The 17,589-nt window shown below is 34.3% G+C and overlaps 2 protein-coding genes across 4 annotated transcripts; one reads left to right on the top strand and one right to left on the bottom strand.

Annotated features, from left to right (window-relative positions):
• Nucleotides 1–368: 368 nt before the first annotated feature.
• LOC104588136 (ADP-ribosylation factor 2-like) lies at nt 369–6,933 on the top strand. Of its 2 annotated transcripts, none has more exons than XM_088894091.1 (7): nt 369–744; nt 894–1,049; nt 3,572–3,642; nt 4,087–4,206; nt 4,802–4,920; nt 6,533–6,624; nt 6,732–6,933. In XM_088894091.1, exons 2-6 carry the CDS (start codon nt 902–904, stop codon nt 6,621–6,623), a joined length of 549 nt encoding a protein of 182 aa, XP_088750217.1. In that variant the 5' UTR covers nt 369–744; nt 894–901; the 3' UTR covers nt 6,624; nt 6,732–6,933. The 2 variants fall into 2 exon arrangements, with proteins under 2 accessions (XP_088750217.1, XP_010244258.1); XM_010245956.3 differs by having other exon boundaries at nt 387–744; nt 6,533–6,614.
• Nucleotides 6,934–9,559: 2,626 nt separating this feature from the next.
• On the bottom strand, nt 9,560–16,914 carry LOC104588134 (uncharacterized). 2 transcript variants are annotated; one of them, XM_010245955.2, is made up of 6 exons: nt 16,759–16,914; nt 16,495–16,545; nt 15,934–16,004; nt 12,616–12,665; nt 9,990–10,135; nt 9,560–9,879 (listed from the first exon to the last, which is right to left on the bottom strand). In XM_010245955.2, the coding sequence occupies exons 2-6, from the start codon at nt 16,512–16,514 to the stop codon at nt 9,678–9,680; spliced, it is 489 nt and encodes a 162-aa protein (XP_010244257.1). In that variant the 5' UTR covers nt 16,515–16,545; nt 16,759–16,914; the 3' UTR covers nt 9,560–9,677. The 2 variants fall into 2 exon arrangements, with proteins under 2 accessions (XP_010244257.1, XP_010244256.1); XM_010245954.2 differs by lacking the exons at nt 16,495–16,545; nt 16,759–16,914 and adding an exon at nt 16,171–16,447.
• Nucleotides 16,915–17,589: the final 675 nt, after the last annotated feature.

Raw genomic sequence — 17,589 nt, 5'->3', positions numbered from 1 at the left:
TGATCTGTAAAGCTGTCTGCGATTTCACTGTCTTGCTTTCTTTAATCGTTGAGCAACAAATTAAAGATGATTTCTTACTCTCTGTTTATGAAAACAGAGAAAGAATATGCCAACGCCAAGTAGAAGACAATGAATAAAGTTTTAGGTATTGCAGTAACACATTTGAAAGTTTGGATGTTAACTTGTCACTACCCAAAATTAAATTAAAGGACATTAAAGTGAAATTTTCCCTAAAACAAACCACAAGAATGTTAAATGTTAAATGAATATATACATACATGCACATGTATTCTATATATTATATATATTAAAAATGTATTATTAATAATTTGGTCCATATAATAAACACCACTAGTCGTCTCAAACAAAACCTTGAAAGAGGTACCGCCGATGAGATCGATTCTTCAAAACACATAAAAACGCCAATTAGGTCGGTTAGATATTTCCCCGCGCAATTTGCGTCGTGAATCTTCACCGTCCAATTTATACGTGTCAAATAAAAGATTCTATATTCTTTTCAAATGGTAACGGCTACTACCGAAAGATGAAAGAAAGAACTAAAGAGCAGAAATGTTGTTCCCTTTATTCTCTCCTTTCCCTCATTGGAATCCTATTCTTCTCCTTTATACCCTTGACCAACGACGCCTGATAGATGAGATAAGATAGCAAAGCAGCTCGGAAAGAGGTCCTTCCACTTCTCTGTTTCCTCACATCGTTGGAACTTTCCCATCTCGCAGTTATCAGGTTAGTTAACCGATCCTTCTGTGTCTTCTTGACTCTGGGATTTTTAGCTCTTCCTTTCCATGTTATTTTTCAGATCTAAGAAGATCTCTTAATTTTCTAAGAATATCATTGGTTTCTTAATTATGTTTTTCTTTCTTGGGTTGAATCAGTTGCAGAAATGGGTATGTACTTGTCTCGACTTGTAAAGGCTCTCTTTACAAAGCGAGAAATGAGGATTCTGATGGTGGGTCTTGACGCTGCTGGGAAGACAACAATCTTATACAAGCTAAAGCTTGGAGAGATCGTTACTACCATACCTACCATTGGTAAGTAACCCCAGTCCTACATGATTTTCTGGTGTATATTTGATACAAAGTACTCTTAAACTTATCCCTTCACAGAATCACAGTTGTGTTGTGATATCAGTTAACTTCACTTTCCACCAAAGTCCACCAAAATCTTGATACATCCGGGTATTTTAGATTATCTTCCTAGATAGAACTAAATCTTCCAACAGATCAGTTCATCATAATCCTGCCACATACATGAAACTGTGTTAATTGTGTTTTTGGATTATATTAAGTTCCTTCTTAAAAAATGTTTATTGTGTTTTTAAGAGACTGAAATACTGGTTATGGTTGAATTGTTATTAGCTCTAGAGAACTTTTTCTTTTTTCCCTTTGCCCTGTTTGTGTACTGAACTATGTATATAACCCAAGGAATCTTTACGCTATCTTTGGAGATTTGCTTATTATGAACCTATCATTTTCTTTCATCTCAAGTTTCTCATATGAGATGCTCATAAGTTTTCTAATCCTTTGTCCTTGGGTTTTTTATAGCTATTTCTCTAATATGTAAAAGAAAATACTTGCATTATTTTATTGAAGTATGTTAAAGCTTTGAAGGAGAAGGGAGAAGGAATTTGAAGAGATCTTATTTCCTCCTAGCTGAAGTTAAAGGATATCTAACTTGACAATACAGAGAATGAAACCCTTCAGTGCTACCTACGATATTTTAGGAAGATGACTCAATGAAATGGTCAACAGGAAAATATTGCATAATCCTCTTCCACTTATTCTTCTTAAAACTAAAATTTCAAGCCCTTCTATTTTTTTCCCTTATCTAGTAAGTCTCTTCAGCATTAGCAATTTGGACATGTTGACAGCATACTATCTTGAGCTGTTCTTTTTTTTTTTTTATCAGCAACACAAAATCGATTCATTAGATTAAAAAAAAGGAGGTTTAACAAAGATTTGTGGGCACAAAAACAAAGCCCGCCAGAAACTATTCACTATTTACAGAATTGCCCAGAACATAGAGTGTATCTTGAGCTGTTCTTATATGGTCTTATTCTCACTGATATTGCTTCTGAATGAATGAACTACGCAGAAGAAAAATAACCAGGTAATTTTTTCAGTTACAAGAGTTCAAGATATGTTTTTTCATTTCTTGTGCATGCTTCTTTGTCACCTTTATGTATACTACGAATTTTGAATTGACTTCACTACAAAAGATGGGAGCTGAGTAATGGTGATGACTCCTAGCATGCATGACACCTATGAATCAATTTGTTGATAAATATCTCCTTTGAGCCCATTATATTCACTTGGCCCAATCCTGTATACATTAACAAAAAAGAAGCAAATAAGTATGCACTTGGTAAAAAGAAACTCCAAGCTTAATTCTATCTTAAAATGACCATTTTTCGATGGATCAATATATATCATAATAGATTGATACAGAAGGTGGTCTTCCAGCTGAACTTGGATTTTACTAGATTATATACCTCAAACTCATTTTCACCTAAATCTCTTTTTTTTTATGTTAACTAATTTTCTCTCCCATATTATCTAAATCAGTTGTTTAATCTTTTTTTTTTTTTTTGTGGATGGTGCATACATGTGCCATAACAGACCTAGTAATGCACCACTAAGAAGTAACTGATTGCAAATTGAAGGGTTTGGATAACTAGGTTCAGACCAAGAAGAACATGGATTAAATTAGTGAAAATGATTCGAGGACTCACAATTTCATGAATAATCATGTATATAGTCCTACATAGACTGGAATGGTGAAACAGGATATGTGTAGTTGATCCCATATAACTGGGATAAGGCTTTGTTTTTGTAAACTTGTGATACTTATTTAGGCACTTGCACATCTTAATTAATCATAACTAAAATTTGATACCATCCATCAAGACTCAACCTTTCAACTTAGGCTGGTAGAACTTCCTGTTCATAACCAAATAGAATATACAAATACAGAACCCATAAGGATCTCAAAATTGTTTCAGAAACTCTTAATTTGAATTAAATATTACAAGTTAGTTTCATAGAAATCTTGAGTAAATTACAATTATTTGAATTAGGCACAAAGCATATTAATTACTAGTTTGGGTTTAATATTTAATTGTGATTTAAGTTTGTATTTACTAGTTATTATAGAAACTACCCGTAATTGCCAGGAAAAAAACTATGCATCTCAACCATTATTTGTAAATTCTTTATGTAATAAAAAAAAGTAACTCCCAAGTTGACCCATGCAAATCCTAAGATGAATCCAAAATTCAGTCAAACTCCCAAGTCAGCAAGCTGTTCTTTATACTCAATGAAGTGGCAATCTATGATATACTTTGGTGATTCTTCTTCTTCTTCCTTTTTTTTTTTTTTCGGGGGGGGGGGGGTTGCTTATGCACTTGCACTTGAGTATTTTTGGGAAGTGAATTTCTCACTAAATGAGGGGATTTTCCTCTAACTTGACAACCTCTCTCTCTCATGAATTCTAAGTCTTAATTTCATACAAAGTTAATACAGCTTAATTAAGAACTTGATTTTCCATTCTCCAGGTTTTAATGTGGAAACAGTGGAATATAAAAATGTTAGCTTCACTGTCTGGGATGTAGGAGGGCAAGATAAGGTACTGATTTTGTGACTATGAATGTTATTGTATTTCTTTGAATTCTGATTAATCAATTGATTTATGTATTTCATTTTCTTAGCTTAGTTTATGTAGATAACGGTTGAATTTTTCTAGCCATTGCTCATTTCTTCAAACATTAACACTTTCTAAAGAGTGAAATTTAGAACATAGAATTCTCATGTTAAACTTTCTTACCTCCATCAGGAACCATCTTCTTGTTCTCTTTTACCAATTTCATGTTGGATCATACTTCAATTAAATCAGTTATATTATTCCATACAGGCTGTTGTTTTCTTCTCAATCTAAAATCTGACTATTGGAAGCTGTATTCTGGATACAAGACTTTCTTTTGCCTTGAAATAATGTTTGCATGAGTTGCTTGTTATTGCATATTGCTACACCCTTGCGATGTACATATCTTAAAAGCTCATTCCAAAACAGATTCGGCCTTTATGGAGGCATTATTTCCAGAACACCCAAGGGCTGATTTTTGTGGTGGACAGCAATGACAGAGAGAGAATTTCAGAAGCTAGGGACGAGCTACATCGAATGCTGAGTGAGGTTTGTGATGCAAAATTTTCATGCATTATCAAAGCATGCATAATAGAAAGATCCACTAGATGTATATTGGTTTGACTAGAATTGTTAGAAACCAACGTACTTGGATGACTTGAAACATTTGATCCATCACAATTTTTTTGGCAGTCGGTCTATATTACAAATGGTCTCTGATATAGCCAATAGATTGGCAGGTCGTGGTCATTGATAGACAATTGATTCCCTTGTAATTGTTCCATGTGGAAATAAATGATTACCTTATACTAATAAGATGATTCTTCCCAGACACCCACTCTCTCAAAAGGAGCTTCTCCTAAGGTTTTTACCTTATTCTATATTCACATGAAGATTTCTGGTACACAAGGTCACAAACAAACTTGACCTTTTAAATGAATTGACTTTTATGATATGCTTCTCATTCTCCCTTCTTGTTGTTGATCTGTGAGATTCATTTAGCAATTCCTTAAACCTAGGTATGTATGTAACACTACAGACCTTTTTTACATGATTACAGTGTGAATGATCTGATTGGTAGATTTCTAAGCAATATAGTGACCTACTTGTGTTTTCATTTTTATTTATTTATATATTTTTGTAGGATGAACTACGTGATGCAACATTGCTTGTGTTTGCAAACAAGCAAGACCTTCCAAATGCTATGAATGTTTCTGAAATCACTGATAAACTTGGCCTACACTCACTCCGTCAGCGCCGTTGGTAAGTCTAAGATTTCTTAAAATAATCTGAAGCTCCAAGGCTGTCTAAGCTATTATCTATTGCAGTTGCATTCCTAATGATGGTTCTAAGGAAAGGCTATTACTTCAGCACTATTTGGCACCTGATTCACAGTTGGATAGCCCATGATGTGACCTAAAGATCTCTAGTTCAACTGCAGTTTACTGGCCTAAGAATAACCATGATTTAATGATCCAAAAGAAAAATAACCATGATCTCCACACCAGTGACAGAGCCAGGAATTTTCCCTAGGGGGGCCAAGAGATGAGGGAGATTTTTTTTTTTTTTTTTTGGTTCCAGAAATGAGGGAAAATGGAGAATGGAGAATGGAGGCTGGGCAAAATTTTCTGTGCTGCACCTATAGGAAGTATTCTCCATCTAAAATTCAGCCAAAAATTCGATTTGAAGTTTCTCTCAAGGTCAAGATTAAAAAATATAAGGCCCTGTTTAGATTCGGGCTGGGCTAAGGTTGAGGCATTGTCCAATCCAATCCTACAAAATAAAGTAAATAAGTTATTCCAATCAAGCCAACCTGAAAATGCAATCCAAACAAATTGGATTGACACAGGAAAAAAAAAAGGTTATCTTAAAGTTAGAATTGGGACTTCAACAAATCAAATTGGGTCAGGATTGAGATCAAGAATTAATGTGGCTCTGCCCCCACCCCACCCCCCTCCCCACCCAATAACTTGGCTCTGCCCCTGGTCCACACAATTATTTTTTTTATGAAACAGTGAAAATGATCATACACATTTTCATCATTTTCTTGCTTCAGTTTGAAGTGACTCCTTACCCATCAAAATTATCAGGCAGGAGTATATGCTATCTAGCTTGGTATTTTTGAAAGTCAAAACAAATTAAAATCCTGAATACCATGGACATGTCTGCAACCATAGAATAGTTATGGATTTAGAGATTCCTTCATCTCATTTTAGATATAGTATGAACTTGTTTATCATTTTCTTCCCTTTTTGGCTTCTCCAAATTCTGGCATAGGTTATAAGACCAGCATCTTCATACATTAAATAGAAAGAATTGGTGAATATTGTTTTTAGATAGAACGCTGGACAATGCATGATATTATTTGATTCATTTCAATTTTTCAAAATTTCAAATTTCATGTCAAGCATAAATAGTCTGACCTGAAAAATGCAAGCCAGACTCTATAATCAATATTTTTTTCCCTCTATATAAACTTCACAAGCAAAACTCAGTCAACTGTAAAACAGTCTAGGAGTGGGCAATCTTCTTAAAACATCCTAGGAAGGAATGGGTAATCTTCTTAAAACAGTCTAAAATTGATGTCTTTAAACTTAAATTGAAAGAAAAATTTAACAGTCTGATCAAGCTTAAATTGAAAGAAAAAATTAATAGTCTGATCAAACATCTACTTGTTGTGTTTCTCTTCTGAGGATACTGTAAATCTGACTTGATCGCTATCTTCCAAAAATGAAAGCACAGTTGTTAGGTGGTTTATTTGAAAATACTCTGATCTCAGCTCAGGAATCCAAATGTAAATATCTTCATCATTTAGTGCTGAAAGGTCCCTTAAAAGAGGTTTGGTTAGTAATGCTGTGATGATCATCTTATACAGGTACATCCAAAGTACTTGTGCAACCTCTGGCCAAGGACTCTATGAAGGTCTTGATTGGTTATCTAGCAATATATCTAACAAGGCAAGATAATGTATTCCCTTCCCCCCCCCCCCCCTCGTCCTTAATTGTTACTTCTGGCTTGGATATTATATAATGACTAATTTTAATTGTTTTTCTTTTCTTTTTTTTTCCTTTCAGGCTTAAACAGTTGCACTACTATTTGAGTTGTGGATTCCCTTCCAGTTATGTATCTCCCCATGTCCCTAAAGTTACTATGGCAGGTCATAGAAAGAAAGAGTTGAATTGTTATTAAGAATGTATCCAAATGCTTTGAGAAAACTATTGTGTGAAGACTACTTTACTAAATCATTATAAATATATTAGTTTGCATTGGAAAGTATTTGGGTTCTTCATTCGTGTGCAGTGACTATTTGATCCCGAAAGTATTATGCGGCAGTTGTTATCAAGAAATTCATGTCTGTAATGAGCCAATTTCCTATTTTGTTATACTTTCAATCTATTTTTAAGGGGTGGAGCACTGGAGCTATGCAGTCAAATGCCAAGGAAACCTAAGATGAAATGATTTTGTTCCAAATGTGCACTATAAACACACTACCCAAGAGGTTAAGACAGTTCTGTTTTGGGTTCTCATTTGCAAAGTTTTTTTTGCAGTATATGTTTTCTGCAACAAGATTTGTGCTGATTTAGAATTAAGGGAGATTCTAGGACAAATCGTGATCAATGAAAGTCGCTATCACCAGCCCACCCAACTCAAAGCTTTATCCCCTATAGTCAGTTGGCTACTTGGCTATTTGAATCCCGTTTCACTGTTTCATTCTATAATAATAAATACTAATTCATAAGTACAATGCTTTGTTAGTTGATTTACTATGGCTTCATTGGAATTTGGAAATTACAGGGTTCCATCTCTGACTTGAGCTATAAAATTTGATAATCTCTGCCACACCAATCCAGCTTCTGGAGAAGCCTTAATTTTCCAAAAGAAAAAGGAAATAATGAACCAAAAGCCTCAACTTTCCTATCATATCCTAGTCTTAGGGTCCGTTTAGTTTACAGATAGGATCAAATTATATTAATATTTTATTTGTACTTATTATTATTTTTATTATTTAATAAATAATATATTTTCTTTTTATTATTACTTTGTTACTATTATTTTATTATTACTTTCATAAAATTTCTATTATTACATTTTATTAATAATTTATTGTTTTATTATATTTTATTCTGATTTTCTTATTAGTTTATTAGTGTTCTATTATTTTGTTTATTATTTTAACATTAATTATTATTATTTAATAATTAATGTCCTAGTATTTTATTATTACTTTAATTATGTTATATTAATATGTTACTTGTACTTAATTATTATTACAATTATTATTTAATAAATAATGTCTTTGCTTTTTATTATTAATTTATTAATATTTTATGATAGTATTATTATTTTACTAATATTTTATTATTATTATTATTATTAATTTAATAGTATTTTATTATTTTATTAATATTAGGGTTTAGAGTTTTTTCTGCACTTTTTTGTCATGAATTGTTTACTTCTTGACAGACTCTGGAATGGGAATGCCATTCTCCCAAGAATGGGAATCGGAACCCTATTCCTGCCAAACAAAGTTGAAAATGGAATGGGCCATTCCAATTCTATTTTGAGGCACCTATTCCAGGAAACCAAACGGACCCTTAATTTTCTAATTGTTTAATTTTCTTTTGGAAATGCAATGGACAAATGACCATGTTTCACACCAATCCAATTCATTTGGTTCCACTACCAACAGTGGTAGAAGAACCCAGAAGGGCAATAGAAAGAGAAAAGGCAGTGGGAGGGATGAGGATTGTGGCAGTATGATCAGTGATATCGAGTATAATGGTGAGGGTGATGAGAATCAATTTTAAGAGTTCTGTCGTAAGGGTGATGGGTCATGGGAGGGGTGAGAATTGTGGCAGCATAGTGGCTTACAAAATAGAAAAGCGATAAATTGTACATGTTGTAGGCTTGTGATTCTAGAAAAGGAAAAAAAAAAAAAAAAAGTGCTACTATCGTCCAACAAATCAATCAACAATTAAACGCTAAAAAACAACAATTCTTCATTCTAATTTGAAAGGTGGCCTTTGAGGAACCTCACTCCTTTTCGGATCGTCTTGTAAACCTCAGCACAACCCAATGGAAACAACAATCCCCATTTCCTTGTGCGAATTTCAGATGGTTTAATAAACTCGAGCGTGGAAAGGTCATGCCAGTGCCCAGTGGAAATAACAACAGGGCTGGCATTGTGGTTCTAATGGGCTAAACGCCTTAACCACGAAGTGAAAATCATAAAAGCGTTTAAAGTTGTGACTAGAACCAAAGGCTTAAAACTTAGATTAGTCAGCTTTAACCACCAAATTAGGTCTTGATTTTGTGTAAAATTCAAATTTCAAATTCATATTATGTAATATATCCACACTTCTTTTTTCTCCCTTTTAGCGCAAACTAACATATCCACCTTATTTTTTATGAAAAAAATTCAAATATGTGTGTATAGAGACATCTTGCTATTAATTATAGAAGCCAACTGATGAATAGATCAGTTGGTAATTAGCCAGTTTATCCCAGCAGAAAAATGGATTCGATCCCCGCAACCACCAACTTTCGGGAGAGGGGGGGTTCAATGTGGTTCAGCTCTATTCAAACGCCCCTATGGAGGATTCGGGCGTATCACCAAAATGCCAAAAGAGATCAATATAGAAGTGTTGCATGGATTGACCAAAACAATTCACCATCTGGCAGAAAGAAAATTAGCCGTGCAAGGAAGAAGCTCCTACTACCCAACGGGATTGCAAAAGTAAATCCGTGAATTTCTCTAGTCTCGACTCTTAATCCGTATGGAGTATGGACAGCCTAATCAATGCCGGATAATATGCCACTAGCCTATGGTAGTGTTCTTGATTGCAATGTTCAAAGTTCAACCTACGCACACAGAGCATAACCATGAGGAAAAGCTATCAAGTGTGGGAAAGAAATGCTTCATTCCGATTTCAACTTGCAACTTAGCTTTCCATGCTGACATTTTACCCGGGTTTCTTTTATATAGAGTAAAAAATTATATATGGCTCCATCATTGCACATCAGATTTCCATCGATTTGGCCCCAGATGAAGCCTTTGACCGTTTCCTCTTTGTCTTCCTTGTAGTTTTCTTCAAAGTTTTTACTGGACTCTCAATTTGAACAGGTTGTGTGCTCTGCAGATGTTGATGAATTGCTGACAGTGGATCCGTCTGAAATGCAGGATGATTAAGGACTTTCCTCAACTGTTCTCCTTCCTTCTCACTGATGAAACAAACCCCACACAACAAACTCAAATTGTTTCAGGCCAAAGGAATACAGAAGGAACAACAAAACTAGTCAAAAATGTAACTTGAAATAATTGAAAAACTTACACTAGCTTCCGTCTAGACTTGCTATTTAGCTTGAAGTTAGTTTCTGGAGCTGGTTGACGTGGAGCCTTCAACTCAGGAAGAAATTCAGCAAGGGAGGAGAGATCATATGCTTTCAGTTTCTTCTGACGGTTTCTAAGTTTTTTCTTCTGCTTAACAGGTTAATTTTAAGATTAGAATTAAGGATTTAGAAGAAATGAACCAGTAACACGCATCATTAGGAGCTCATTATGAGTAAGGACAGCTTCGGTTAGTTAGCACAGATAAAAGAGTTATGGTAGATCATTGTGAAATGTGATACCCACCAGGGCGAGTGGCTAAAGAGGAATAAAGGCCACTGCTTTAAACCTCAAAAAATGCTCATTCACTGGTTAGTTTCAAGGAGCAGAGAGAACAAAGAGAAAATAAATGGTGTTGTTTTCATCTTTGTACATTATTAATGGGTATGAAACTTCATAGTCATTATGGTTAGCACTTAAGCATTTAATGAGACTATTTCCAAGTTCTAACACCAAGTAATAATAGCCAGTTACCACTCACATGACTTCACATTTTGCAATATAAGCATTAGTGTTGCATCATCAAGGTCATATAAAATTAAGAGAAATTTCCATCTGAAATCTTTTTTGATCAGTAATACAATCGAGGAGATAATATTAACAAGGGGTGGGTAGATTAGTCTGGTTTTGTAGTGAATATGATCCAGGAATCTTCTGCATGGAAAATATTTTAGAGCCCAAAAAGACTATCTATCCCTATCATATATTTTTTAGAGACCAAAAAGACTGTATACCTTTGCCATGTGTTCAACATGAGCATTAACTAATCACTCAACAGGTATCTTTTAAATAAAAGAGTGAAAAACTGGAGGGTCATTATTACTAATCACTCATAACCGTAATACAAGATGGGGCATATGATAGCAGTGAAGCAAACAGTTGATCCAGAAGATCCCCTATCTGATGGCCAGTCTGGAATGGCCACAGAATTCCTCCATGTGGAAGATATAAATGGGTTGTCTATGAAGGTTCCCTTGACCCAATTAGAAAACCATTCACCTTGAAAAAAAAGATAGAGAATAGTGCACTCCATAATTTGGAAGTCTCAAATGAGAGAACCAAAGTATAAAATACACTTGGGCTTAAAGCCCCCCAAAGTATAGTAGCCAATTATCTCACTTCTTTAATGAGGTGAGGCAATGTCCACATCATTCCTGTGGGAGATCACGGTGAGCCTACTACAATCCATAGTCTCTTTCCACCATGAATCTTTCAAGATCAAGGGAAAGTCCAAATTTCAAGCTTTGCACTAGGGAGATGATTTTATCTCTCAAAAGTCTCCTCCTATGGCTCTTGAGTATACCCACAATTCTCCCTCTCTACAGTCATCTCCCATATCCTAAGGGCTCGGGTTGCCTAACAAGCTTGTAAGATTACCATGGAGATATTGATACTTCAATCAAGAGCAATTGAAGTAGAAAACATCCAACATTGTGTATTTACTCTCATTTTCAAATTATTAATTTTTAGAAAATACATTCAAACCTGAGATGTTTGATAAGAGAATACCACTTAGATTAAAAAGAAAATTTAATAAAGCAATTGTAAAGCCAGTTATGCTGTATGGAGCAAAGGGTTGGGCAGTCAAGAAATATCATGTCCAAAAAATGAGCATGGCAGAAATGCATATGCTAAGATGGAGGAACAGAAAAACTAGAAAGGATGGGGTCAGAAATGAAGCCATTCAAAGGAACCTAGTAGTTCCAATAGGTGATAAACGAGAGAAAGTAGACTAAGATGGTTTAGTCACATGCTTACCTGTAAGAAGTGATCTGTTGCAAGTTGAAGGGACTAGAAGGGCTAGGGCTAGACCAAAAAGGAGATGGGTCATACTAAGAAATGGTTCAAGCGCTCATAATTTAACAATGAATATGGATTTAAATAGAATGGAGTGGAAAAAAGGATTCATGTAGCCAACCCCATATAGTTGGGCTAAGGGCTTGGATGATGACAATGATTCAAACAAGAGATACATGTGCTTCAAACAATGACAATTATCTGTTTGTAATCCCAAATATGATTTAAACAGTGAAATCCACAATTTGTAGAGAGGGTTCTTGATAAATCAGCTAGATTTTGGATGAACAAGGATCAAAATGAACTGACTGAGGTTCTACAGTGAGAAGAATAATTTAGAACATTCTGGCCACTGGAAGGAACAGAATGGACATAGAGATTGCATGATAAATACTTATTGATCCTGTATGGCTGTATCCTTCCCATGGAAAAAAAAAAAAAAATCTAACTTCAACTGCTAATTCTTTACAGTTATCATGTTAATGAAAGCCAGCAACTTTATTTTTAGTTTGATTGATAATGTTGTGACACTGTGATTAACCCAATATCAATTTGAACCTCAATGCGTCTAGCTCTTGTCATATCTGAGAAAGTACAAACACATGGATGAAAATAGTTTCTTCCAATCATGGATACAAACACAGCCATCCTCAATAATATCTTACAGCCTTACAGGAAATACATAAACAGGTATAATTCACATGGCCAGAAGTAATAACAACAATAAAAATGCCTGAACTAAAGAGATCATGTCTCAATTTTAAGCATCTCACCTTGCTAATCGTCTTTTTTGCATGTAGGGAAGCAACCATGTCTCTAATCTCTGCAGTAATATATAAAGGAAAATTTAGATACATGTAGCTTCTGATAAATTCTACTGGACTATGAGTTCAATATAAATAAAATAATTCCTCAAATCACTCGTGGGTAAGAAATCTTGTAATAAGCTTTCATGAAAATAAAAAAAGAGAAACGGAAGTTTTTGACAATTCGGTGTAGAGAATTGGATCCTTAAAGAATAACAGATCAATGGTGACTGTATCTCTATAATTTTTTATGCAATTTAATAATCAATTTTAAAAAGTAATAAGAAATGGATGTATAGGTATGACTCCAAAAATAATCATCTTCCTACATTTTTTTGGTAAGAAACAGATGATATAACTAGTAAATATGCTCCTCAGGCCAAGATATTTTATTGCTTGTGTGACTGCACTCGCAAGTATTTCTAATAGAAATAGATATGGTTTCAAATTAGCATTTTAATAGCTCTAACTGTCACCACTTTTTTTATAGCAACTATCACTAAGGCTATTATCCTTGCTCAATGCATGATGACTGCAGCTGAATGTGGTTGGCCAGACTAACCAGTTCATTGATGGGGACAAAAACATCTTTCATGTGCATCTATCCTGTAGGTTCTATTAAAGAAAAATAGAGGAGAAAAAAAATAAGGGACTTAGGTTGCATGTGCTGTGGGAACCAGTATTTCAAAAGGCATGCCCTTCGACTCAGCATCAGGCTCATTTTGCTGGGTGCTCCTCACCCGAACCTAGGTGCATTCACCTAGTTTCTTGCTAAGTTTTGATGAATTTACCTTGAATTTGATGTTGAGTACATAATCTACCATATTGTAAGGTGTACCTCCGAGGCTTTGAGCTTGAACAGTTTAGTCCATACAAGACTTGGAACATTCCAGGCTAGAACCACTGTATTTATAACATAATACTCTAACACTTGAACTTTGCTTTTGGATGTATTTTATTTCTCAGAATTTAGATTTGCATATTCTTGTATATTAATCTTTTACTTTGTTCAAATTTATAACATAGTTTTCAAGGTGCCAAGGCAAGGCTAGGTGACAAGGGGCGCCTTGTCGCCTAGTCACCTAAGCGGGCACCTAGGCGATGGATTTTTTTAAATAAAAACATGTAATCTAGGGTAGTTCCCTAGGTTCCAGAATCATATTTCCTTAATAAATATCCATAATTTTCATAAGAAAAGCATAAACTTCATGTTAAAGTATAGAAAATCAACATACTCATGAGAAGAAAAAGAAGAAAAGAAAAAAAAAAAAATATATAGGGGCTGAACCCCTATTTCTGTTATAGGTAAAGAAGAAAAGAAAAGGTAGAAGAAGAAGAAATTAGTATATAAACACACAAAATTAGTAAAGAAAAAGAAGAAAATGTGTTGATTGGACAACATTTTATGTTCTTCCTCACTTATTGGTTCAGGTTTTGAAGTCTTTGAGGGTTTAATACAGCATTTAGCAATGTTTGTGTTGATTAAACAATAACAAATAAGAAAATAATAAAAAGAAATTAGTATATAAACACACAAAATGAATATTTTAGTTTAAAAACATCTATTTTATAATTATAACCTCAAAAAATTAAGAACATAAAAGTTTTTTATAACACACTATAGAAAACTGCTTGGCAATTAGGCGAGGCGAGCCTCCAAGGGCGCCTTGTTGCCTAGGCGTCGCCTTGACAACTATGATTTATAAAAGTAATGCTACACTCTTAGGGATGCAAACGGAGGATCGGATCGGATTCGAATCAGGGTATATTTGAATCCGATCCAACACACTGTAGATCCAATCTGATCCAATCAGATCTCATAAATACTGATTCGAATTCGAATTATTAAAAGGAAAAGAAAATATAACAGTTTAAATAAAGAAAACAAAAAAAACAAGTATTTTTTCAACTATTTTCATCATATATATACATGTTTTTTTATAAATAACATATTTATAAATAAATAACATATATATATATATATATATTAGATTGGATCCTATAGGAGGATTGGGGGTGATTTGAATCTGATCCAATCCAAAAATCCAAGATAGGGCTATCTGAACCCGACAAAATAGGATTGGACTTCGGATTGGATCGGATGATCCGATCCATTTGCACCCCTATTCACTCTTTCAAGCATGATCTTAACATTGTGCCTCAGCCTCTAGGAACCCTTTGCACTTCTTGCTTTTAAAAGATAGATTGCAATGCTTTCCATTTGAAAAGCTCTTTGTAATCTAGAAATAGTCAAATCTATGAACCTAAACGAAGCCAAGGAAGAGGAGATTGGAGACCAAATTTGTGACCTCAAACAAGCAAAACCCCACGAGGAAAGATACACTCATGTGCCAAATCAGTCCAAAACGTGAGGCTACCTTCAAGCCTAGTGCATTATACTAGACTAGTTTTATCAGAATATATATGAAGCAACCAAAAAGGTCAATCAAGTGCCCCATGGTATAAACATTTGTTTCTTACTTTAAAGCACATCTACAATATCCATTTTCAAGGATTCATCCCTGGCGGTGGATTCACCAAAAGTTTTTTTTCATCCTTGGAAAGCTCAAAATATGCTTTTTCCTTGGAAATTTAACTCATAAGTAAGCTTTCCATATGTAGAGAGAACAAATAGTGAAGCAAATTATCAGGACTACATACACCTTTTTCATCAACCCAAGAATTCCCTGGCAACATGTAACATTTATTTCCTAAGATGCCAATAGATTAAAAATATAAGGATTATTTATTTTGCAAAATCGGATAGCGCTACTGCTAACCACCAGTCTAGACACCAGAAAGGTTAAAACAGAATAGAAAGAATTCGTCAATAACATTGAGTCATAAAAAAGTGACCAATCAACTGGTATCATAAATGAAGTGAACAATCAGGTGGTGTTCATCAAAATTCATAGGGTGCTTTGATTGGTGAAATCAATCAAAGAGAAAACGGTTACTTTCTTCCACTAAAATGTCAATCAAAGAGAAAACAGTGCTTTGATGGTGAAATCAATCACAGGGCGCTTTGATTGATGAAGAGAAAATTCACAGGGTGCTTTCTGGTGTCATAGATTTTCCTTAGCTTAGTATGTTAGAAGCTTGAAATCCACTAAAGAGAAAACGGTTACTTTGTTCTTTCCTTTTTCTTAATTTTCAGGGCCAACCTACCACAGTACCACCACGTCTCGATGTCTCACAGATAATTGAAGCGCTTATCTTTCCTAGAGATTCATTCCACTAAAATGTCAATGGTACAGACAGTTCCCAGACAATTTGGCCACTTACTAGCATAAAACTGAAGCTTCTTTTCAAATTTGCGATTTTTTCTTGAACATTCCTCCTCTGAGGAACCCGACCTGAAAAGAAGAATTATTAGCTACATATCAAGAAAAAATTGATAATTAACTAATCAATCAAATTAGTACCAAAGAAGGCATGTTTACAATTCACACGCACACACACACTATATATATATATATATATATATATATATATATATATCTGAAGGACGAATATACAAACCTACATTCTTCTCCATACAAACCAATATTCTCGGTACCATAAATATACCGTGTGAATGCAATCCAAGTTGGTATCCTATCTCTGGGGAAAACAATCATTTACGAACAGAATCCAGAGGCTGGTATTCTAGAGTCTTGAGACCTCTCTCATTGAAGTTACAATACATGAGTGATTGCGAACTTCAAAATCCAAAGGTTGACACATTTAAATTATTAATAATCCAGTCTAGCTATAGCAGAGGTTAAAACACATGTTAAAAGCATATATAACAGATATGCAGTAATCAAACTACAAGGGTGGTTTTCTACTGCAGAAGTTCTTTACCTCAATCCTGCCAATCCCATTCTATATATAATATCATCAGCCTTTCAAACCCTAAAATTGCAAATATCAAGGGACTGTCAGAATCAATAGGCATTCATAAATATAAAAGACATGTAACAAATTCTGTGATAAACAAATAAATAAAAGGAGACAGAGCAAGAAATATTTTCTTTTATTTTGTTTGGGAAAACGACGGAGCAAGAAATAGTTGTTGCTTCTTAATATTTGAGCGGACGATCCAGCAGAGAGAGAGAGAGAACTAACCTTTCTGGTTAGTTAGCCAGCTCTAGATTTAACGGCGAGATTATGGTGGTCGGACTGGGACGCGACGGAGGGAGTGAAGACTGAAAAGTGGGATGGAGGTGTAGAGGTTTTCTATTTGGTGTTTTGCTAATCGCGTCCGTGTCGGGTATTTTATAGGTTTCCTATTCACATCACAGCGAATGTCATATTTTCACACGTTAACAAATATAGTAGGCGTTTCGCATTGTTGCCGTGCATGTCTGAGTTGTAACCACTGTTTTTTCTTATTTTGGCACATAGGCTGATTTTTAAGAAAAGAGCACTATTTTCAGTATTCCTCATATTATCCAATGTCTAAGATGATGCTATATTGATGCCAAATCATTGTATTGCTAGCAGTAATAGAACATACTTTCTCAATTTTTAAGGTATGGTTTGAAACAACATTTTTTCAAGAAAAAATAATACCAAATAAAAGGTTGTTTTCTAAAGCATCCATTTTTCTGATGTAGTGCCTATATAGCACCATTTTCTGAAAAAACGACAACGATGCCAAACACTACCATAGGTTATCTTTGGTATCATTGCCATTTCAGGTTGAAACATTTTGAGTAGTGTGGGTAGGGGTGTAAACGGATCGAATTCGAATCAGATCAAGCAATATCCGAATTCGAATCCGATTAAAAAACCTAATATCCGAATTCGATTCGATGTTCGATGGATATTGAAAATCAATGCCCGAATTTGAATCCAATTAAATATTTGAATATTTGATTCAAATTCGATTAATTAATTATTTTAGATAATTAATAAATATATAAAATAAATATTTTATTGATATAAATTATATAA

This window comes from Nelumbo nucifera, chromosome 1 (genome assembly GCF_055504915.1).
Source record: "Nelumbo nucifera cultivar China Antique chromosome 1, China Antique-T2T, whole genome shotgun sequence".
NCBI classification, from domain to species: domain Eukaryota; kingdom Viridiplantae; phylum Streptophyta; class Magnoliopsida; order Proteales; family Nelumbonaceae; genus Nelumbo; species Nelumbo nucifera.
Note: the sequence above shows the minus strand (reverse complement) of the source record. Positions and strands in the feature narration are given on the sequence as shown.

Coding starts and splice junctions, on each gene's coding strand:
- LOC104588136 (XM_088894091.1), top strand. CDS start 902: ATGGGTATGTACTTGTCTCGACTTGTAAAGGCTCTCTTTACAAAGCGA. Junction 1,050..3,571: donor TACTACCATACCTACCATTG/GTAAGTAACCCC, acceptor TCCATTCTCCAG/GTTTTAATGTGGAAACAGTG. Junction 4,207..4,801: donor TACATCGAATGCTGAGTGAG/GTTTGTGATGCA, acceptor ATATTTTTGTAG/GATGAACTACGTGATGCAAC.
- LOC104588134 (XM_010245954.2), bottom strand. CDS start 16,268: ATGATTGTTTTCCCCAGAGATAGGATACCAACTTGGATTGCATTCACA. Junction 16,005..16,170: donor TTGTATGGAGAAGAATGTAG/GTTTGTATATTC, acceptor TCTTCTTTTCAG/GTCGGGTTCCTCAGAGGAGG. Junction 10,136..12,615: donor CAAAAAAGACGATTAGCAAG/GTGAGATGCTTA, acceptor CCTGTTAAGCAG/AAGAAAAAACTTAGAAACCG.